Source organism: Mandrillus leucophaeus, unplaced genomic scaffold (assembly GCF_000951045.1).
Source record: "Mandrillus leucophaeus isolate KB7577 unplaced genomic scaffold, Mleu.le_1.0 Scaffold180, whole genome shotgun sequence".
In the NCBI taxonomy this organism is placed as follows: Eukaryota; Metazoa; Chordata; class Mammalia; order Primates; family Cercopithecidae; genus Mandrillus; species Mandrillus leucophaeus.
This window is the reverse complement of record NW_012101810.1, coordinates 112,853-136,946: the sequence shown is the minus strand read 5'-3', so window position 1 is coordinate 136,946 and position 24,094 is coordinate 112,853. Positions and strand designations below refer to the sequence as shown.

The following is a 24,094-nucleotide window of genomic DNA, read 5'->3' as shown; positions in this document are numbered from 1 at the left end:
GGGAACTGAAAAGGGTGGGGCACACAGCAGGCCCAGAGGGTCCCACAGGGAGCACCGGGGCTGAGCACTCTGGCACTCCCAGAACCCTCCTGGCAACCCAGGGCCAAAGTGCTAACTATGACCCAGCTGCACTGACCCAGCTGCAGCACTCCTGCCTCTGCAGTGAGATCTCGCTGACCAGGTGTGCGCTCTCCCGCAGCTCCCTGCAACTCTGATCAAAATATGAGGGCACAAATCACCTTGGTGAGCAGCAGGACCCGTTTCTGGAGCCTCCGGGCCAGCGCCTCGTGCGTCTCGCGCTTCTTCCTCTCCTCCAGCAGCTGGCCGCTGACCTGCCGGAGCTCCTCCTGCAGCTGCTGCCTGGCCTTCTCCAGCCCCCGGGCGCTGCACAGGAGAGACAAGAGGGCAAAGCACTGAAGCCTGGGGTGACCATCCCACCGCGACCCGCCCCACCCCAGCATGAGCCCACCAGGACACCCTAAAATAGAGCTGCACGTGCAGCCCCCTCACTGCCATTTCCGCACTGCTGAATAGCTACTTAAGGCCTTTCAGGAGTTTCTGGATTTCAAATAGACTCCCAGGGTGATCCCAGAACACGGCAGGGAGGGGGAGGGGAGCTCAACTCCACACACAATGGGAAAAATTGTCGGCGACGCAGCCCTTTGGGAGACGGGACTTCTGAATGAGCGAGATTGCAGAGCCAGCGCTTCCCCTCTGAATCACCGCAGATGTGCAATGTGGTGCGGGGAAGCAAACGCCGGGCGCCTGCTGGTGGGGGCCTGTTCTAAAAACATTCTGCGAGGCTGAAAGCCCAGCCTGGCGCTGAGCACTGGGAACTGGGAGGCCTCCTGCGGGCCGACGCCACGGGCAGGGCCAACTCCAGGCTGCCCAAGAGGCTTCCCCCTGTCCGCCCCTTCGGGTGGCTGATAGCTCCTTTGATTTCTGCTTTTGAATCCTCCTTTCCCTGCACGTTCCCCGCTGCCTCAGTCCCTATGCTGGTTGCCTGTCACCTGCGTTACCACAATAGCCTCCCAACGGCTCTCACTAGACCCCTCGACCACTGGGCACCAAGCTGTCTCCTCAGACAGCAGAGAGGGGCTGTGTCACGCAATTTTGAAGCTTTTGGTGGCTCCCAACCACTCCTGGTGAGTCTCCGAGTTCACAGCCTGGTAGTAACAGGCCTCAGGGGTTTGCCCCCCACTCTGTCCTTCAGAAGCTGACTTGGGAGCCAGACAAATGACAGCGTCCACTGACCCTGACTGCAAGAACCCACCTATGATGCAATGACTTTCTGTGATTCCGGGAGCCCCAGGACTCCACCTCCCCACCGGAGGGGGCTCCCAGGAAGGGCGCAGCGAGGCGCACAGAGGAGAGACTGCCCCGGAGAGAGGGTGAGTCAGGACTCCACCTCCGCATGGGACAACCGGGCACGCGGGTGCTCCCAGGAAGGCACACAGCCAGGAGAGATGAGAGGCCACCCAAGAGGAGGCAAGTCAGGACTCCGCAGCGAGGCACGAGGACGCTCCCAGGAAGGGACACAGCCAGGAAGAAGAGAGGCCGCCCTGGGGAGGGGGCGAGTCAGCGGAGGGAGGGCCCAGCCCCCCTCAGAGAGCCCAGGGCAGGTGCGGAGTGGAACGGGCGCTGGAACACAGGAGCTGCACACGACTGTACTGAGCATCACAAACTTCTTTCCAAAGGAAATCTTAACTAAATCTCGAGGAAATAAAACACAGCACTGGGATGGAGAAAAGCTAACGGGGACCACAGTCCTGTGAGGCGACCATCAATGAGAACCAGGATGAAGCTTTCCCTTCCCCAAACCACTACCCAAGAAAGCACCATCCGCCAGCCCCAGGATGAAGCTTTTCCCCAGAACACCGCCCAAGAAAGAGCCATCTGTGGCCAGGGGCGGTGGCTCACGCCTAAAATCCCAGCACTTTGGGAGGCTGAGGCGGGCAGATCACGAGGTCAGGAGATCAAGACCATCCTGGCTAACATGGTGAAACCCCATCTCTACTAGAAATACAAAAAAAAAAAACTTTTTTTTTTTGTATTGCTTGCAGTGAGCCAAGATGTTTGGAAACAGGAATGTGGGATGGGGCCATGAACACCACCCTCAGGCTCACACCTTCCTGGCCATCAATTGCTTCTGCTCGGCTCTAGTTACATGACTTGAGGAAAAGCTTCATCCCGGGGCTGGCGGATGGCGGTTTTTTTTTTGGTTTTTTTTTTGAGACAGAGTCTTGCTCTGTTGCTCAGGCTGGAGTGCAGTGGCACGATCTCGGTCACTACAAGCTCCGCCTCCTGGGTTCACACCATTCTCCTGCCTCAGCCTCCCGAGTAGCCGAGACTACAGGCGCCGCCACCACGCCCAGCTAATTTTTCTGTATTTTTAGTAGAGACGGGGTTTCACCATGTTAGCCAGGATGGTCTTGATATCCTGACCTCGTGATCCACCCGCCTCAGCCTCCCAAAGTGCTGGGATTACAGGTGTGAGCCACCGCGCCCGGCCACAGATGGCACTTTCTTGGGCGGTGGTTTGGGGAAAGCTTCATCCCGGGGCTGGCGGATGGCGTTTTCTTGTGCGGTGGTCTCCGCACATGTTTGAGTGAAGTGAATACGGGGTTTTTAACTGTAATTCAGTAGAAGTCTTTAAATAAAGGGTAAGTTGAAAGTGAATGCGAATCCAACACTCACAGAACGTCAGAAGGGACTTGGTGGCGGTCCTAACCCAGCCAAGCATGGCGGGAACCCCAGCCTGGCCACCCTCGGCCAGCCCCAGCAGAAGCCGCACAAGCCCACAGACTGGGGCCAATGCACTGGCGTCCAGGACACGGGCGTTTCATTTCAGCCTCGTGTGATCTTGTGAAATACGTATCTGATCGTCAACCCATCTCCCAGAACACAACTCCTAAAACCCTCGGGCTCTCACGATGAGGCCTTCCATGTGCCAATGACTGACGGTGGCTGCAGCCCCCAGGCAGCTGCAGGACGGGGCGGGTCACCAGGAAGACCAAGGCCGGACTAGAGGCTCGGGACTTCAGTCCCACCCCTAAGCTCGGGGAAGGAGAGGGGCTGAAGGCTGAGTGGCTCACCAATGAGCAGGGGCAGAGTTAATGACATCCACCTGACGAGGCCTCCATCAAAACCCAAAGGCCTCTCACCGGAGCTGGGAGAGCTTCCAGTGTTCCTGGAGGGTGGTGGCCTCTATCAAAACCCAAAAGGACTGAGCTGGGAGGGCTTCCGGTGTTCCCAGAGGGTGGCGGTCCAGGGAGGGCATGGAAGCTGCAGGCCCTTCCCCCACACCTCGCCCTGCGCATCCGTTCATCTGCGTCCTTCGCAGTAACCTTTATAATAAACTGGTAAACGTCTGTTTCCTTGAGTTCTACGAGACACTCCAGCAAATTAATCAAACCCAAGGGGAATCCCAACTGGGTGGTCGGAACCCCAGTTTACATCTGGCCGGTCAGAAGCACAGCGGCGGCTCACGACTGGCACCAGAAGGTGGGGACTGGGCCCTCACCCCAGGGTCTGATGCCACCTCCAGGCAGACAGTGTCAGAACAGAACTGAGTGAGGCTGAACTGAACGGTTGGTGTCCCAGGCAGAACCGACTGCTTGCTTGGTGGGTGGGGAAACACCCACATCTGGTCAGTCTTCCGTGTGGACTGCTGCAACGTGAGAGCAGAGGAAACCGTTCTGAGTCTTTCCCATCCCATCAGCCGCCTGGGAAAGCCCTGTGCTGACACTGGCCCCAGGTGCAGCACTGGTCGGCGGCCCCCCACCCCCTCCAGGTGCTGCATAAGCAAATACGCACGATAAAATAAAAAACAGGCACAAAGCTCAAGGGAAACACATATTATGAGGCTACTTTGGGCTCCAGTTCAATTTTAAACTATTCATGGGCCAATTTAATAGTCAAGGGCTGTAAAATCTACTCTTGAATCACTGAATTCAGGTGCAAAAGTTCACAAGTGCTTTAAATCACGGTTCCGTGTGATCATTTAACTCGAAGAATGCCACCGTTTCCTGTGCTCTGCTTTAAAGCCAGGGTGTGCAAAGGCAAGAATGTGACAGGTGCTGTCTTTCAGGTGACAGGCGCCCTCAGCTCAGCACAGGATGGCTGGGCAGCCTTGAGGGGGACCCGACAAACCCACACCCTGCATTCTGAGTGAGGGTGCGCTCACATCTGTGTGGGGCACACGTGGGGCTGGAGTCCCCCCACCAAGAGCAGATGCGAGTCCTGAGTGAGGGTGCGCTCACATCTGTGTCGGGTGCATGTGGGGCTGGAGTCCCCCCACCAAGAGCAGATGAGAGTAACGCACACCCACGGGACAGCGGTTGTCCTGCTTCAGAGCTCAGGCTCCCGGCGCTTAGGGACCAGGGCTCAGTGCAATAGAGTCAGGTGCCAAGACTGGGCCTCAGGAACTAGATGTGGCCTGAGCTGCTTCTGACCCACTCTCCACAGCCTAGGCCACCTCCACGAGGCAGGACGGCTGGCACGGGGGCCACCTCCGCGAGGCAGCGCGGCCGGCACCGGGGTGCCCCAAGCCCGGCCCTCGTCCTGCAACAGCGGCTCTGCAGAACTAGCACAGTCCTCCTCTCTGCTTAAAGGGTCTTTACCCACTCCTAGTTTTAGAGTACTGAGGGAATAATGCGAACACTAACTCTGGGATGGAAGGGGAAGGTGGAAACAGCTACAGGCGTTGTTAAAGATCTGCAGGAGTGCTGTGGCCTGGCCAAGGACAGAGATATTCCTGACCTCCTCAGACCCTTGCTGGCTCCCAGATCTCAGGGGTCGTCAGTCACCTCTTGGTCCCACCCCCACCTCCCGCCCCTACCCTTAGCATAAGAAGAGCCTGAGATCGGTACTGACTTCAGAGGGTCTTTGTGACCGTAGGTGACCACCTCCCCGATCTGCCGGCTCTCTGAATACACCCGCTCTTCCTCCACTCTCGCCTCTCGTGTCTGCCTGTCAAGCATCGGGCAGCTGAACCTGGGCTTCCTCATGGACCCGGTCTGAGGAAATGCAGCGGCTACAGGATGTAGCATGAAGCGTGTGTTCCACGGCGCTGCAGAGAGAAGACAGAGCCACAGGGGCGTGGGGCTGAGCCCAGGCTGGAAAGGCTCATCAGCCAGGTTGTAAAGCAAACCTCCCCTCACGAAGGGAGATGGGAGAAATGAACCAGAGCAACACATGCTCCCGGCTGAGGGACAGCATGGGCGGCAGAGGCACACCCGCTCCAGGATCTTCCAGGTGCGGCACTCAGGCCCGCGTCATCGGGGCCATACCCCAAGGCCTGAGGGCTGATACCGCAGTCTTCTGAACAACAGAACTAGACTGTAAAAAGCCAACACCAAGACACGACAAGCAGACGACACTGTGGAATGCTCGCCAAGAGCCGTGTCTGGGACGTTCGCCACTCACACCTGACCAGCAGGCAAGTCCACCCAGTCCGTTCAGCACATGGGATGTGGGGGAGGGCAGCCGCACGCCGTTGCACCCACCAGAGATGGCAGCATGGAACACCGCAGCCAGCCTGGGCTCGCTGGGCCTCCATTCTACTGGGGTGGGAATCTCAGGCAAAGAAGCCATGCGTGTGGCATGAGCAGAGAATCTCACCGGGGGTGTGGGTATGAGGTCACTGAGAGCAGGAGGAAGACCCTCGGGCACCAAGGACACAGGGACTTCAGGAAGCAGCTCCCATCCCTTGGGCTGTGGGAACACGGGGCAGAGGCTGACATCATTAAAATGTAGACGCTCAGAGATGGGCCCCATGGAACGGGAACTGAGGCTGCTGAGGGAGGCCATGCTGGTGTCTGCACAGGGGCCCTGGAGGGCCTGGACCCAGGCCTCTGAGAACAGGGCAGCAGCCCATGGAGCTGGCACCTCTAGGCGCTACAGAATCTGCAGGCTGGCAGGCTGCTGAGAGGGGCAAGGCCAGTGGCTAAGGAGCCGCCCGTTTGCCTGCAGGCTGGCCGTGGGGCCCTCTCCAGCACCCCCAGGGCAGGCCCTGATGCAGGTGCCCCTGGCGAAGCGCAAGTGTGGGCTGTAGTGCCCGGCACTGCAAAGTAGGGCTTGGAGAGGGGAGTGTGTAGCTGCGAGACAACAACTCAGTCACCGCAGCGGGCAGAAGACAGGCCATCAGCAAACCAGCAAGCAAGTGCCTCCTGACACTGGAGGGGAAATAGGAAGCTGGGAGGGCCCTTGGGGAGGGGTGGCGGGACAGCCTGAGACAGGCGGTGTCAGAGACACGGACGTTTCCGATGGGCAGCTGGTGTGCGGCGTGCTCATTCGTGGTCAGCCCAGTGGGCCTGAGGCTGGGCCCGCCAGGGGAAACGGGCAAGGTCAGAAGAGGATGAGCAAACCGAGAAGGGCCTCCGCACAGGGCATGGAGAGCGGGCTGAGCCAGAGGGGCAGGAGAGCAAGGAGCGGGCCAGCGTGTGTCCATGAGGTGTCGTGTCTGGAGGGGAGGGGAAGGTCCAGCACAGGCGGCCCTGTCCTGAGGACCCGAGGAAGTGGCAATTAGGAGCCAAGCCCTGGAGGTGCAGCAAGGACCGGCACAAAGTGGACAGCCCGAGTGCAGCCTAAAGGCCCCCAGCTAGCGTTTCAGACGCCGCCTAAAGGCCCCCAACTAGTGTTTCAGGCGCCGCCTAAAGGACCCCCAACTAGCGTTTCAGGTGCTGCCTAAAGGCCCCCAACTAGTGTTTCAGACACCGCCACCAAGTGGTGCTGCCTAGCCTGGCGTGCAGGTAAAGGTGCCTCATCAAGACGGGCTCCTCCTCCCACCCTCAGGCCCTGCAGGGCAGCAGGACCTCAGCATGCTGAGCCACAGCGGCACCCGGGACGGCGGGCTCTCCCCTGTTGGGGATGTTCTCTCTGTTCAATCCTGGCCTTTCTTCTGAGGTACAGAAGAGAAAACTCATAAAAAATTAAGCCTCTAGGTCCGTGCTTGGGCTGAACTCTGAGGTCACTGGCATTTCCGCCAGCCTCTGGGAGTTCAGAATGAAGTGCTTAGTTCCTCCAGGAGAAGCCGACATGTTTATCGATCAATGCCTCTCTGAGCCAACCTTTACTCAAAGAACAAGCTCTGAGCTTCTGAGCATCCATCTGCACTGTGACCAGCCACTGAGGCCACTTTAATGTGATCTTCATCAGAAGCTCCCGGCCTAAGAATACCGACTTTCAAGGACACAACGCATCCCCAAACGGCAGGAGACATTTTAACGACCTTCCTCGAGACACTGCTGAGTCGGCTCTTCCACGCACGACCCATTCCTCCCACACAGTCTTTGTCTACCTTCTCCCAAGTCCCAGCCACTCTGGACACCCGCCAAGCCAAGGGCAGGCATCGCACAAACAGGCACCACTGGATTCTCCCCAGAAACATGGGGCCCTGGAGCACAGGAGCCCACAGCCGGCCACCGCGGGAGACAGGCTCTGAGAGAGGCGAAGCAGTGGTACGCTCTGGGGACCGGATCCGACCCTTGGATGGCACGACGAGGCCATTCCCACCCCAGTCACAAGGCTGAGTGGTGCCTGGCGTGTGGATCCACAGGGCAGGGACACGCCTCCACAGTCACACCTGGGCCCAGGGCAAAACCAGCACGTTCTGGGCGGTGCACAGAATGCCTGTGTCCCCGCCAAGTTCACCTGTGGAAACCAGGATCCCCAATGTGATGGTGACCAAAGGGGGGCCCCTGAGAGGGGATTCGGTCCTGACGGCGGAGTGCTCCCGATAGGATGTGCATCTTGCGAGCAGCACGAAGAAGCCAGCGTCCTCTCCCTCTGCCCTGTGAGGACAGGGGCCGGTCATCTGCAAACCAGGAGGAGAACCCTCCTCAGACCTGGCACTGCCATCCTGCACTCCTCAGCTCCACAGCCGTGAGAAACGGACATCTGTTCAGATTCCCGTCTGTGGTACTTTGTTATGTAAGCCCGAACAGAGACGGCCTCCTAACCCATAACGCCTGGACATGCTGTTCACACATGGGCACAGGGTCACACCAAGGCTTCCTTACTGACAACTGCCCCGACACGGTTATGACACGGTGAGCCCGCGGCACAGTGAGCCTATAGCACGGTGAGCCCAAGACACACACAGTTATGACACGGTGAGCCCGAGGCACAGTAAGCCTGAGACAGGGTTATGACTCAGTGAGCCTGCAGCACGGTGAGCCCGAGACAAACACACACAGTTATGACACGGTGAGCCCGCGGCATGGTGAGCCTGAGACAGGGTTACGACTCAGTGAGCCCACGGCACAGTGAGCCCAAGACAGTTACGACATGGTGAGCCCGCAGCACGGTGAGCCCAAGACGGTTACGACATGGTGAGCCCGTGGCACTGCGAGCCTGTGGCACGGTGAGCCCAAGACAGTTACGACACAGTGAGCCCGAGACAGTTACAACACGGTGAGCTCAGAGCACGGTGAGCCCGAGACAGTTATGACATGGTGAGCCTGTGGCACTGTGAGCCCGCAGCACGGTGAGTCCGAGACAGTCACAACATGGTGAGCTTGTGGCATGGTGAGCCCGAGATGGTTATGACACAGTGAGGACACGGTGAGCTCACGGCACGGTGAGCGTGAGACAGTTATGACACGGTGAGCTCATGACACGGTGAGCTCATGGCACGGTGAGCCTGAGACAGTCACAACACGGTAAGCTCGTGGCATGGTGAGCCCGAGACGGTTACATGGTGAGGACACGGTGAGTCCACGGCACGGTGAGCCCGAGACAGTTACAACACGGTGAGCTCACGGCATGGTGAGCCCGTGGCATGGTGAGCCTGAGATGGTTACGACACGGTGAGGACATGGTGAGCCCGCCAGTAGCCTCAAGGGTTAAGATGTAAACACAGCTACATGCACAGCGATCTTCAGTGACAACGTCTGGCATGAAACTAGGAAAATATTAATAAAATTTTATTCAGACCTTGGCAAAATCTCTAAAAGCACCTTTATTCTTAGATATCTGAGGAACATAGATCAAGACCCACCCACAAGTATAATTTTTAATCTTCTCGATTTCACAGATGAGTAAATTCAAGCCTCGAGCGACTGAGTCATGACCATGAGGCCACCATGTCCCCCAGGACACTGCTGTACATGACCTCCAGGGTCTCCAGGGCCGTGCCCTGAGCACCCCCACAGGGCTGGGGGGAAACGCCGTAGTCAGGCCAAGCAACAGCACCGCCACACAGGTGACACGTTCCATGTGTCTCTCAGGAAGAGAGCAAGTGCAGGGGCTTGGCCGAGCCAGTGGTCGGGAGGGGTGCGGCCCAGCGGGGAGCAGCAAACTATAGCTGGTGGCCTGGAGCAGGCACACGAGGCAAAAAGCAGTGCCGTTCTGCAGCAGGTGCTTGGGAGCAGGAGATGGGGACCCAGGAGACTGGCAGGGAACAGAGGACAGGTTCCAGCCCCAGCAGACAGCCTGTCCTGCTCTGCTCTGGAAGCAACCACGGGTTCTGAAAGAGGGTATCGCTGGACAGGACAACCTCCCAAACCACATGTGCTCGTCTTCCTGTCACAAGAACTGTACACAGAGCTGTGTTCACAGGCGCCCCTCAGGGAGCCTCACAGCAGCCCAGATCCAGCGGCAAAGTATTAGACGGAGCATGAACTGGTTTCAGAAATACTCTCCTGGAAGGCCAGGGTTCCCAGACAGGGCAGAAGCAACACTGTGCGTGTTCAGGCATCCACATTCGCTCCTTGCCAAGAGGGAACACCGGGGAAGGGCCCCCACTCACCACAGAGAGAGGCCGTCTCTGCCACTGAAGCCCTCAGCTCTGGCCTGGAGGCCGGCATGGCAGACACAGGCTCCCTGTGTATCTGAGGAGCCTCCTGAGAATGGGAATCAATAGTTGCCTCTGCAGACATGCAGGGAAACATGGCCCTGGGACCCACAGGGTTGAGAGGGTCCCATCTACCCGCAGGAGCCCCCACAGCACCCCGCTGTCCAGAAGCTCTGAGCACTCCATCCACCTCTGGCCTTCTCCTTCCTCTTGAATGGAACTGAAGCCACTGAGCCCCTCGCCGCTAATGGGCAGGGGAGGATTTGATCAGATGTGTGCATCCATCGTGAAGCACAAGAGCATCAACAGGTTCCAGTTCCTCCCCTGCCCCGCGCTCACGGGGCCTCCACGGCGGAGCCAGGAGAGGCTCCCTGATTAGGAGCTGCTGGAGACTCAGATCAGAGTTCATGCTTCTCATCTACCCAAGAAGAAAGCCGAGGAGGCTGGCAGCCAGGTCCCCTCCCATGTGTGAACTCGGAGGCGAGCCTCCTGAGCAGTTTCCCGCTCCTGGGTACATGACCTCATTTAGTCTCCACCAGAATCTGGGAGGAGAGCAGCAGCGCCGCCCCCAGTCCCCACGTCCCCAAGGAGGAAGGGGCTCACGGTGGCTTGCCTCGCCGAGGACTCGGGTTCAAGTCCGCATGGCCAGCTCAGCCCCCACACCGTGATGAGGCTGGGGCCGGGCAGCCGCACTCGGTGGCACAGGTGGGCACTTGCAGGTGAAAGACAGGGGCAAGGCCCTCCTCCTTGGTGGGCAGGTGCAGACTCGGAAGGGGCTGGGCCTCCGAGAGGGCACGGCGCCCCCCTCCCTGGCGCCCCAGGATATCGGGCTCAGCATGGCACGCAGCTGTTGTTATTTACGCCATCTAATTCCAATCTTAAATGCCTCCAAGTGTCATTACACATTTTTCTGAAAAAAAATAAAAATCCAAACAGCGGAAATGAAACCAGAGAATGAGAAGAGCAAAGGCTGAAATAATTACCAATCAAAGGAATGGCCAGGGGAGCAGGCTCTGAAGCTGCAGCCTGGCCTCCTGGTTGCTCCTCCCTGACTCGGCCTCTGAAGAGCACTCTGTTCCCAACATCTCATCAATTGGAATCACCAAATTCAATTTGCATTCCCAGATAAACAGCGGCCACACTGCAAATACTCTCATCTGACCTTGAAATGTGAGAAGGAAAATTGCCCTTTGCAATTTCAATTCACTCCCGACCGTAATGAATAATCCAGTTTAGCTGATCAGCTACCAACCTGTAATCGCCTGGGGAGGGCTGCCTCCAAATGACGGGTGAGGAGCCCTGGCAAGGGTGGTCGCAGGGAGACCATAAATTCACTTCCGCCCCAGGCTGCTGGAGATTAGGAAATGAGAATGGGAGAGACAAGGGGGCAAGTCACCTCCCCAGGTCCTACTGAACAACTGCTCCATGCCCTCCAGCTCCGACTTTCAGAAAAAAGCGAAGACACAGAAGATAATCCAATGCTTGGAGTGGCGCAGAGAGGCACAGCAGGTGTCCTGGAGACATCCACCGCCTCCCGAGGTCAGAGAGGAGGAGGCCATCCGTGCATCCATCCGCCCAGTCGGCACTGGCTCCCTGCCCGCCTAACGTGCAGGACAGAAGCCCCAAGGGGCCACATGGCCAGCAGGCAGGCAGCAGGCAGGTGGACCAGCCTCGACGCTGGGCGCTTTCTCTGTACTGCTGCTCCGCAAACAGCCCACCACCTATGTTTGTAAGGAAAGTTTTCCTGGAACAAAGCCACACCCGCTCGTTGACATATGGCCTACGGCTGCTTTCCTGTGACAGAGACCCTGGCTCAAAAAGCCGGAAGTATTTACTGTATGGCTCTTTACAGAGAAAGGTTACCAACCACTACCCTATACCACAGAGGTTTAGAAACGCTGGCATGGGTAACTAAAGACATGAGTTCCCACCCAACTGAGGCCAGGTGACTGCATTTCCACACCCCCCCACATCCCCCAACAGGAGAGCAAGCCTCTGCCAGCCCCCAGCCTCGGCCACTGCAGATGCACAAATTCCACAGCAAAAATAGTAGTAACAACCCTCCGACTACAACCACCCACCCTCACGTGCAGAGCGCCTCCCCCACGGTCAGAGGCCTCTGGGAGGAAGCCCAGGATTCCAGGGACCCTCGTTTCCAAATGGGAGCAGGACTCAAAGAACAGCGCTGGGCTCTGACGCCAAGTCCATCCCTGGGCGGCTGGAAACTCCCAGGTCGCACGGCAGCTCTGTCAGCTGCACAGAGCCCTGCGCTCAGAGGCGGTGTGGGGCCTGATTTTCCCAATGAAGACGTGTGTGGTTGGGTAAGGGGAACGGCCATTTCTTCAAACACACCCTGAACATCCCTGACAGGGAGGGAGACATTTTCGCCCCATTTCTCGGTTACGGACACAGATGCTGGAGGACAGTGGCATTCCAGGGAATCTGGCTCACAGGCAATGCTGCTGGGACGTGGCCTGCACTTTGTGACATTACATCTTGGCCTCATTAACCCTCAGCTGCCTCTTGGCCACTCGAGGTCCAGACTCCGTGCGCCTCTCCCTGGCTCCCCAATCCTGGAGGGCGAGAAGATACCTGAGCCCAGGGAGAGACAGGAGAGAGCTGCTGTGACGGTCCGGGAGTGAGGCCAGGCACCAAAGACAGGACTGGGGATGACATGGGGTGGGAACGGCAGAGCCGGTGGGAAGGGTGCTCGGAAAGAAGACATGGACAGACAAGCTGGGCTGGGGCCAGGGCAGGGTGCACTCTGGGCTGGCACTGGAAAGGGAGCCGCTTGGGACCAGGGGCTGCCACACTGGGCTCCTCACTCCTTCCTCATCTGGATCATAGGTTCTAGCAAAAGTCCATCGAGTTCCCTCAAACAGACGTGTAAAGGAACGAAAATCACACCATCCACCTATCAGTCCCGCTCCACCAACACTTCTTCAATTTCCAGAACGCCCTCATGTGACCCAGAAAACCTCAGGACAAATCTCAGCTGGAGGAAACCAACCTGTAGAGGGACTGTGGCTCTCAGGGGCCTGCCAAAAATCCTCACATCGGGCCAGAACTCACCCCACACAGGAGGTGGGGGCGCTCCCATGCCACTGCGGCCCAGGGCATCGTCACGCACCCCTTCACTCCCTTGCCCAGCCAGCAGGCCCCAGGACTTGTCTTTTCTAGGCTCTGTCCTCCTCACAGGGGTCCACCGTCACTGTTCCAGCCCCCATGGTTGGCAGAGCACAATGGCCCAGGCCGGGGGGCGTGGTGCAGGAGCTAAGTGTGAGGGAAAGAAGCCGGAGCACAGGTTAGGGAGGGGAAGGCCGCCTGGCCCGGCTGGTGGGAAAGCGGGAGAGACACCTGCCATCAGGGTGGGGAAGCTGAGCCTTCATGCAACTGGCCAACAGAGATCACAGGACCCCTGGGGAGAGAGCAGGGCACACCTGACATGGCCCCAAGGTCAGGAGCAATACAGCAAGGTGGCAGCTTCCAGGGGCAGAGGAAAAGTTGATCACAGAGATTAGGAGAGAGGTTGGAGCCAAAGATAGAGACTCTGAAGTCTGGCCGCACTGAAGTGACAAGAAGAGATGTCAAAGCACAAGAACTTACATAAGAAGGAAAAGCAGAGACCGAAGAATAAAGAACGGAGAACAAGCTCCCGGGAAACACCTGCACAGGAGATGCAAGAGAAAGGGAAGGGGGGCAGGAGAGGGAGGGGACGGGGACCAGGAGGCCATGTGTGAGTGTGAGGGGGTGTGCACGTCCCGCGACAGCTGCACGGGAAACCAGAAAAGCCAGGGAAGGAGGCAGGGAAGGGAAGGAGAGTGGGGACCACAGGGCTGTGTGTGAGACAGTGCAGGAGGGAGAAGGGAGAAAGAGGGAGAGATGGGAGGGAAGGAGCCGGGCCTGGGGAGCTCAGCGAGGGACATGGGAGACACAGAGGGAGAGACCAGAGGGAAGGAGCTCAGCGAGGGACATGGGAGACACAGAGGGAGAGACCAGAGGGAAGGAGCCGGGCCTGGGGAGCTCAGCGAGGGACATGGGAGACACAGAGGGAGAGACCAGAGGGAAGGAGCCGGGCCTGGGGAGCTCAGCAAGGGACATGGAAGACACAGAGGGAGAGACCAGAGGGAAGGAGCCGGGCCTGCGGAGCTCAGCAGAGCTGCTGTCAGAGCTGCGACTTCAGCACCACACGGCCAGTGAGTCGGAGCCGTGAGCATGGAGTTGGGCCCTGGCCGGCGTCGCCGGGTCTGGTGTGGGAGTGCAGCACTCCAGAGAGAGGCAGCAGGCCAAGTGGAAGGACCAGGCCGAGGAGACGGAGCTCTGAGGACTAAGGGGCTCACACACCCTGTTTAATTGAGGCTTGTATCAAATTGGACAAACAGTTAAGAGAAGAGACAAAGTGATCTCTGTGGCATCTCTCTTTGGAATCACCTGATAGCCCAATTAGCAGCTCTGAAGCTGAGGCTCCAGCGCCCGTGACGATCAATAGAGCCCGCCAAGCAGAGCCTGGCCGCCTGCACGCGGCCCAGCCTCCGCCCACGCCTGCGCGCCACACGACCACTTTAGCTGTTTCAGCGCTACCTGGGTAATGAAGCCCATTCGGCCTGTTTATTTTCCCATTGATTTTGCCATCCTCGACCCAAAACACTGGAAGTCAATACCCCGTTAGGTGTGGCACCTTCATGGGGCCTCTGCTGTCTCTCCAGCTGCAGGGAGAGCTCCCCTGCTCATCAATCAGGAATGGGTGGCACGCCCCTGGGGAAGAGACGTCCCCCCCTGCGCATGACGTCCCGGGTAACCAGGGCTGACAGCCTCTAAACGCTGTCACTCGACCAATAAAGAAACATCTCCAAAGCATTCCCCATGCTGAATAACAAAACTGAAAGAAGAAAATGAGATTTTCGCAATTATTAGTTCCCCTTTCATTCCTCTCTAGCAGGAGCTGGAGAGAGGGAGGCGCCCACTCGCCCATCACTGAGTCACCTGGCAGCTCACTCATGAGCCTCGCTGCCTCCACACCGGGCGGGGGGCTTGGAGGCCTGACACTTGACTTGAGAAATGCCAGCTCTAAGCAGTTTATTTCCTCTTGAACTTTAAGAACTGACAAAGACAGGAGTGACCTTTAAAAGGCAGGGTTAGTGCTTGTTGGAATTGCTGAGCACTTCTTGGCTTACACAACACGGAGAGGAGGTGCGGGGTGAGTGCCCCCAGGCTCGGGGCACGGCTCTCAGCACCCGGGCAGGTAAATCAGTGGAGAGGCCTCCAAGATGGGTCAGTGGATGGAGGCCAGCGCAGGGCAGGCTGTCAGGAGACTCCAGACGTAACAGACTGCAGGGCGTCCCCTGTGGCCAAAATGGAAGAGGCAGTAGCATCAGACGCCAGCAAGACCTGGGAGACCTGGGTTCAAATCCAGCCTCTGCCACTGACCTGCAGCAGGCTGTGCACCAAGAAGACCAACATTTCCTCCTACCAGTTCCTCAGGGAGAAGCACGTGGGAAGAAACAGATCTGTTCCTGACACTGCAGGTGCGCCCGTTTCCATTTTCAGGACCTCCTGGCTGGTCACTTTGAGTGTCTGCTGGGCCCATCCTGTGGACCGGCTGCAGGATGCGCCCAGTGATTCCAGCATGGTCAGAACCTGGGGCGGGGAGGAGTGTGGGCAGGAAGGCACTGGGGAAGCGGGGACGGAGACTGGGTGTCGATCCCCGCCCAGTGAGGGTCTGGTTTTCCACAGGCACCCAGCTCAAAGGAGGAGAACGCTCACATCCGGGCCGCCATTCCCTTTCTCGCCATCAGTTAACCAGTGGCTTCCTCTGGACACGCGAAAAGCATTCCGATGCAGCACTGCCCACGGGGCGTGCGGTGGACACTCCAGAGGGTCTGGAAGACTTGGGTCAAAAGAATTCAGGAAACATGGTGGAAGTTTCTGCGTATGTGTAGAAAAATAAACCTCTGCTGTGCTGATGAATACCGACTTCATTTCCTCAAAGTCCAGGGGGACAGAAGGGGTCTGTCCACAGGTACGGCTGGATCCGCCATGGAGACACCCACGGGAAGTGCGAGGCAAGGAAGGCCAAAGGCTGCAACCTTTACTTGCTGGGAGCAGAGAGCTGCAAGGGGGCAGAGTCTGCAGTGGCACTGCCCGGGCAGGGTGATGCCAGAGAAGGCCCTGCGCCCATGCAGACGTGCTAGGGACGAGGGAGTGGGTGCCCGTGCTCACGGGGATCCCCAGGCTCTCGCAGGCCTACCTGCTGGAGAACAGATCAGAGGCAGGAAACCCGGCTCAGTGCGGAGTCCCAGCCCAGAAAACCCACCTCCTGAGTTACTGTGGCGGCCACTGCAGCCGCCAGCACACCACTCAATGTGTCATGTACCACCAGCTTGATCCCTGCCCTGGATGGAGAACCTCCCGTGGAACTTGCCTCGCACCTCTGAACATCTCCTGGAACGTCCTGATGTCAGGCCCCAGATAACCCTGGGAGCCACTGGAGCCGGCCTGGGATGTGGAGGAGAAAAAGGAGCTGTGACAAATACAGGGCCAAGCATGGGGGCAGGAGGGTGCTCCCAACCACCCTCCAGGTGAAGGGCCTGCGACTCGGCAGCCTTGTAGAGTAAGAAACCCTCCACGTGCTGGGCAAAAGAGAGCTTATCATCGCCGTTGTTTCCTGAACATAGGTCATCACGTTTAATGTTTCCCACCACCCCGAGCTAACGACTATTATCATGTCCTTTACAGACGAGGTGGCCTGGCTGAGAGGACATCAGAGACCCTGCTGAAAGTCACAGGGCCAGCAGTCAGTGATGAGCAAGAATTCAACGCCGGTCTCGCTCAGTCCTGACACTGACTACGCTGTTCATTACTGCAGCTCGCATGCTAGCCACAGGTCTCACAGAACCGTAACTCCACACTCACCTCAAGCACCCACTGTGTATCAGCCACCATTCCAGGCAAAGCAGACACAATGGTGACTGCCCTCAAAGACGCTCAAAGGTAGAAAAGGTTAACAAAAGACAAGTGTAACACAGCAAGTAACAGTGCCTGCTAACGAGCCGCTGGACCTTCTCCACCCTCCCACCCCACCGTGTGGTCTGTCTCCCGCCGCACAGCCATGCAGAACACACACCCCAGGAGAACAGCGCAGGTAGCTGTCCCTGCCTGCGGCTGCCATTGCCTCCCGGCCAACTGGTTCTCCCCGGGCAGTGGCCACTCTGATATTTCTGCCCACAGTGAGAACGTGAGGCCATGGCGGTGTCTCAGGAATGCCCTGCTTTGAGTTCAAGACTTTGCCTATTCTGGGCGCTTCATATTAATGTCATCATACAGGTGGTGGCCTTTCATACTGTTGAATTCACTTGGCATCACCTTCAAGGTCAGTCCGTGCTGTAGCACACATCAGCGCTCCGTCTCTTACGGCTCAACAGCTCCTCGATGGGTGGACGGTCACGTTGTGTCTAGTCACAGCTGAGGGGCATCTGGATTGGCCCCATCTCTTAGCTACTATGAGCAATGCTGCCATGAACAGTGACACAAGTGTTCGTGCAAACACGTTAGCGATTCTCTTGGGTGCGCACTTAGAAGGGAAGTTGCTGGATCATCCAGTGACCGCCTAACCTTTGAAGACCCACCAGACACTCACGGTAGATGCAGCTTCACAGGACCACCAGATGCATACGAGGGCACTGACCACCCACCCTCGCCAACTTCAGAGGCCCACCAGGCGTGTATGAAGGCCTGGAGGATGGTGAGACCCGTCACCTCCGTGTGCAGCTCCACCTCCCCACGGCAATCCCACCCTGCCCGGGAGACTCCATGCTGCGGGGTAGGACGGCAAGACCTGTCACCTCCCTCCCTCCCTCCTGGCCAGCAGCCCCAAGGAACTCTTAAGGATGAGCAAATGAGCTCCTAAGGACGAGCCCCTCCCTCCCCACAGGCCCAGTGAGGACAAGATGCCCAGTAGGGAAGAAGCTCAGATTCTCCCTCCTCCTCCCCAAATGCATCCCATCCAAAGGAAGGTGCAGCTCAACAACTCAGCACTGGGTAAAGCATCACTAAAGCACTGGCACGCCCTCGCTCACACCACAGCCACAAAACCAGCGAAGTCCTTATGGCATGGTAATTAGGCGAAGTGCTGCCAGTGACCTTTAATTGGAGGCTCCAGACAGGTCAGTGAGTCAGTGCCAAGGCGCACGACAGAGGCAGCACAGTCGGCTAGGGATGGAGCCACACACGGCCTCTGCCCGTGGGAGAGCCGTAAACGCCGCAGGCAGGGAGACAGACGGGCTGGCCACAATTGCTTTTCTTTTTTAAAAAATTTTTTTAATTTATTTTTCTTTTTTGAGACAAAGTCTCGCTCTTGTCCCCCAGGCTGTAGTGCAGTGGCACGATCTCGGTTCACTGCACCCTCCGCTTCCCAGGTTCAAGCGATTCTCCTGCCTCAGCCTCCCAAGTAGCTGGGATTACAGGTGCCCGCCACCACACCCAGCTAAATTTTTTTGTATTTTCAGTAGAGACGGGCTTTCACCATGTTGGCAAGGCTGGTCTCGAACTCCTGACCTCAGGTGATCCACCGGCCTCGGCCTCCCAAAGTGCTGGGATAACAGGCATGAGCCACCGGGCCCGGCACAATTGCTCTTACCTTCTGTGACTGAAAGCAAGGGTGGCAGAGAAATCACGTGCCAGGAAGACAGGGGAGATGTGGCCAGGAATCCTGAGAGTTACAAGTTGAGTTCAGGAAAAAGTTTTAAGACAAGAAAAAGCAACATGACTTTGAGGAGAGCAGGGAGGAGGTGCTGGTCATGCATGGAGAAACCAGGCTTCAAACCTCACGGAAGCTCTTCTCTGTAAAAAACGTACCCACATGGCTGCTGGTGGCAGGGGAAGAGCGTTGTGACCAAGGGGAGGCAAGAGAAACTTTTAGGGTGATGGCTGAATCATGGCTGTGGTGGGGGACGCTCGGTGCATCTGTCAACACCCACAGAGCCACACATCTCAAAGGGAATTTTACTACCAATAAACAATTAGGAAATGGACCGGGTGCAGTGGCTCTCACCTGCAACTCCAGCACTGTGGGAGGCCGAGGTGGGCAGATCACTTGAGGTCAGGAGTTCGAGACCAGCCTAACCAACATGGCAAAACCCCGTCTCTACTAAAAATACAAAAATTAGTCAGGCGTGGTGGCGCATGCCTGTAATCCCAGCTACTCGGGAGGCTGAGGCAGGAGAATCGCTTGAACCCGGGAAGCAGAGGTCGCAGTGAGCCGAGATGGCGCCACTGCACTCCAGCCTGGGCAACAGTGTGACACTCTGTCTCAATAATAATAATCATCATCAGGAAACGGAGACACCCAAACGGAAGACAACTGTTGAAGGCAGCTTCCATACTACAGTCTGCACAGCTCCCCTGACCCAGGCCCGGCAGGGAACCGTGGTGCTTGGAAGAGACAGGATCCTCTTTGTTGTAGAAGGAATGACGTCCCACGGCCTGGAGCAGGGAGTGGGGAGCTGAAAGAAAGTTGGCGCCAACTGCATGTTTAGAGAGATCCTGCCTGTCCACAGAGAACAGCTTCACTGAACACTGTAGGCGCCCCTTAGATCCAAGACAGCACGGCGCTGGCAGCTAAAGGGAAAACCACAGCAGTGTGTGGGGAGAGGAATGAGAATCCAACATCCAGTGCCTGTGAGAAGATCGAGTGAAACTCAGCAAAGCTGCCACTTCCCCTTTCACAGCTAACTGGACCCGTTTCCCAGCAGATCGAGGCTTGAGGCTCCAGGAGAGTTAGAGAAGAAGACTGGGACTTGGACCGCACTGATTTCTCCCTTTAAAAGCCCACACACAAAGCACCCGCACAGGCTGAGTGGAAATACAGGGGCCCGCATGCATGGCCATGGAACAGCGGATGAGGCCGGGCAGCAAAGCAATCTCGGATCACACATCACACCTCCTCACACGCCTGCCTGAAATCTGCTCACGGGCCTGTTGCTGCTGGAACACAATCCAGGCCCCCATCACACGCCACGCAATCTGGTTACCAGCACGGCAGTCTCCTGCTACCCTGGTTCCCTATGTCGGAGCCAGCCCTCCAACCTTCTACCCCACACTGAGCCACCTATTCCCACCACAGCCCCCGCCCCGTCCCGTCCCGCCCTGCCGTGGCAGTCTGAGCTCCACTGAACCCCAGGGAGGTCCCCCCTCGCCTCCAGGGAGCACCGCCCCAGCCTCAGGTGCCTCCATGACAGCTCTGGAGCAGCCGCCGCTGCACGTGCACACCCATCTCCCCGCGAGGGCTGGGAGAACAGGACGGTGGCACAGTCTGCGGCACTCCCAGCACTCGGCAGTAGCCAAGAGCAAGACGCAGCAAGTGGACGGGTGGAGGGAGTGCCGTCTATCACACTCCAGGCGGCCCTTCAGCCTGAAGAAAGGACACTGACAGAGCCGGGGCCATCTTTCAAGTACAACCTAGATATCCTCAACGCCATTCCCTGGGTGCCCCAAAGCATACACCAGATTCTCACCTGCAGTGAAGCCAAGTCCAGGGTCCACAGAGGAGTTGTTAAGGTTCACAGGGCTGACGGTCACCCTCTGTCACCAACCCGCATGCCTCCCACACGAGCTGCCAGGCCCATGGTGGGGGCTGTGCCTGCAGAAGGCCTCCAACCCACACATGCAGGTGCCTCACCCAGTGGCTGCCATGTGCTAGGCAGGGCAGCGAGAGAGCCAGGACAGGCTATTCATTCTGCCCCACTCCATGACGGCCTGAAGGTCACCAAGTTCAGGTCAAAGCACGCAGGGATGGGTGTGCTTCAACAGGGAGAGCGGCTCACATGGCCGACTCGGGCCCTGCTGTGCAGCTTCCTTGAGACCACGCAAATGGGCAAGGAGAAGGCAGTCATGGGGACACAGCTCTCTTGGCCAGTCTCAGGCACAGTGGAGGCCAGAGCCAAGGTGATATCGTTTGGCTGCGTTCCCACAGAAATCTCAACTGGAATTGCATCTCTCAGCATTCCCACACGTTGTGGGAGGGACCCAGGGGGGGTAACTGAATCACGGGGGCCCGTCTTTCCCGTGCTATTCTCATGACAGTGAGTAAGTCTCACGAGATCGGATGGGTTTATCCAGGGTTTCCACTTTTGCTTCTTCCTCATTTTCTCTTGCTGCCACCATGTAAGAAGAGCCTTTTGCCTCCCACCATGATTCGGAGCCCTCCACAGCCATGAAGAACCGTAAGTTCAATTAAACCTTTTTGTATTCCCAGTTTCAGGTACGTATCAGCAGCACGAAAACAGACCAATACACAGGGAAAGCAAATGAGCCCCAATACCCGTCCCTGGAGCCCACCCCACACGCCCACCCCATCACGTGCATCGTGTTTAATCACACGGCCAACGCCTGTCCCCAGTGCCCACCGCACACGCCCACCCCATCACGTGCATCCTGTCCCCAGTGCCCACCGCACACGCCCACCCCATCACGTGCATCGTGTTTAATCACACGTCCAACGCCTGTCCCCAGGCCCCACTCCACACGCCCACCCCATCACGTGCATCGTGTTTAATCACATGTCCAACGCCTGTCCCCCAGGGCTCACCGCACACACCCACCCCATCACGTGCATCGTGTTTAATCACACTTCCAAGTGCATGCCTCCTAAAGGAATGGGCTTCCAAAACAAGGTGTTCGATAATCACGCTGTTCTGATATCCACCTCGAAGGCCAGGCTTCAGGCCAGGCTCGCACATGCCTGCCATGAGATCAGAGCGGGCTGAGGGGCCGCTTTCCCCAGACCCTTCGCGCTGCAGAAGGAGCCCTGGCCAGGCCCAACGGCCACTCCCAAGGGACCGGGAACACCAACCCTAGTGATGGTGGTTTGCTACCAGCTGTGCGACGAAAGCTTTCGGGGCACATGGACAAGGAAGAGTGACAGGAAACGGGCAGGTTCCCTTGTCAGGAATGGCACAGCTGTGTTTAACTTCACTAGGAAGAAGTCATTCACTGCCAGGGACTCCTCTCCAAACACATCCAAACGGTCGGTCAGGGGCCTGGAAAGCTGGCACCCAGCAGGCACCATCCTGGGGTTCTCAGGTGGAGGTGAGGGAGGAGCAGGCCAGGAGAAGACAAAGCAGGTCCACAGAGTCACGGGTGCTCGGGGAAGGGCCGGCTCCACTGCCAGGTGAATCTGGTTCTGCGGTCACTTGCTTGGGGAACTCAGGCAAGCATCCTGAACACTTTAAAACCTCCCAATGATCCTTACCTCAGGGGTTTTTAAAGTAAATTTTGATTTTGATTTTGGAATGACTAGGTGTACAGAAAAGTTGTCAAGACAGTACAGCAAGTTCCCAGGAACCCAGGCTCCCACTGCAAGCACTGGAACGGTGTCACCAACGGACCTGGGATGCTGCCTGGACAGCACCAGTGTGCCTCTAAGTGTCCTTGTTCCTTCCCAGGGTTGGGTCTGGGTGCCATTAGTTGCCATGCCTCCTGAGGCTCCTCTCATTTGTCAGCCTTTCCTTATTTCTCATGGACTTGACAGTTCTGAGCAGGACTGGCCCAGGCAGGTCCCCAGGAGGGTTGGGTGTGTGTCGTGGCTGGACTGGAGCTACAGGTGGGGAAGGAACCACAGATGCAGCGTCTCCATCATCCCTTGGAGCCTGGGCACCACTGCACTCCAGCCTGGGCAACAGAGCGAGACTCCGCATCAAAAAAAAAAAAAAAGTATCCAGAGGGAGGACAGTACATAGCCAAAAAGTTATGTTTTAAAAGAATATGTAACATGGAAAATGTTCACCAAAGATTAAACAAAACAGGATGACTCAGCAAATAGTGCATACACTATTTTCTCCTAAAACCCTGTTAGAAAAACACATTCCATGTATATAAAAACGCCAGGAAGGATCTTGGCCAACAGTCACAGCAGCTTTCCCTGGCAGAGGGACGACGGGAAACCTTTCTTCTCAGCTTTGCTGTCTCTTCCACATGGTCGAGTGTTCTCAAAGTGGGTTGCTTTTGTAATCAGACTCAGAAAGGAATTCAAATAAAATGCTGACATCCCCTTCGCTCTCCTCCTCCTTCCTTCCAGGTGTGGGAACACAGCTCACAGAATGTGGGGAAAGCAGATACGCTGAACCTGGTAGAGGAATTGGCCCCCAAGACAGCTCCGTCTCATCCGTCCCATGAGACACAGTGGCACTGGCTGGGCCACGCACGGGAGTCCGCAGCTGTGCTCCATCAGCCAGAGGAGCACGGAACACAGAACCCAGGAACGCAGACAAAGCCACTGTGGGGCACGGGGCAGCAGCCAAGGAGAGGCTCCGTCAGCTAAAAAGGCTCAGGTGACGATGTCAGGTCAGCAGTCGGAACCCCCAGAAGCTGCTCCCGAACCCAGGACAGCAAGGCAGGGAGAGGACAGGACCCACAGAGCCATAGCGTGCACACAGAGCTCTCAGGCCACGCGGGCGCAGACGGTTGTCTGTGCAGCTCACAAGGCCAAGGAAAGCAGAGGCCAGGGAGGACAGCGCCGGGGATGGGGGAGCCCACTGGGAGCACACACCCAGCCATGAGCAAACACACAGTCCTTGCTGAGCTACTGGAGACAGGTGGCCGCAATGCCAGCCACAAGGAGCAGCCCTCCCAGGAGGCTGAGCAGGGACCCGCCCGCGGTCAATGTGGAGGAGTATGTCCCTGAAGGGCTCCCAGCGGCCAGCACTCCCTCTGGATGCAGAATCCACAGCTCTCACATCGGGAATGGGACCCTCACTCGCCCACACTCTCAACAGAGGACGCCTGAGCACCCTTGTGTGTTGGAACCTATTCACAACACTTCTGAGGAGGTGCTGCCCTTCAAGTGACAAGAGGGACGAGAAATAAGACACAAAACCAAAGTCTATAATGTGCTCGACGGGGAAAAGTGACACAAGACAGCGAGACAGGGAATAGACAGTCTGTTTCACAGGTGGGCAGGGAAGGCCCACGAGGAGGTAACAGTTGTGAAAAACAGGAAGGAAAGTTAGGAAGGCTGCTGCTATCCAGACAGGGTGCCAGAAAGAGGACCGGCCAGTGCAAAGGCCCTGGGGCAGGAGCAGGGCTGGCAGGTGACAAGGCACTGGAGCCAAAGCAGTGCTGGCAGGTGAGAAGGCACTGCGGCAGGAGTGAGGCTGACAGGTGAGAAGGCTCTGGGGCAAGAGCGGGGCTGGCAGGTGAGAAGGCCCCAGGGGCAGGAGCGGGGCTGACAGGTGAGAAGGCCCTGGGGCAGGAGCGGGGCTGGCAGGAGAGAAGGCCCCAGGACAGGAGCAGGGCTGGCAGGTG

General features: G+C 57.6%; 1 protein-coding gene across 1 annotated transcript in view; it reads right to left on the bottom strand.

Annotated features, from left to right (window-relative positions):
* Positions 1-24,094, bottom strand: part of LOC105537850 (mitotic spindle assembly checkpoint protein MAD1) — a 399,899-nt gene that overhangs the window by 276,392 nt on the left and 99,413 nt on the right. The window contains exon 3 of the mRNA XM_011977540.1: positions 240-384. Coding sequence (XP_011832930.1) covers positions 240-384 — 145 coding nt within the window. The remainder of the gene's footprint in view (positions 1-239; positions 385-24,094) is intronic.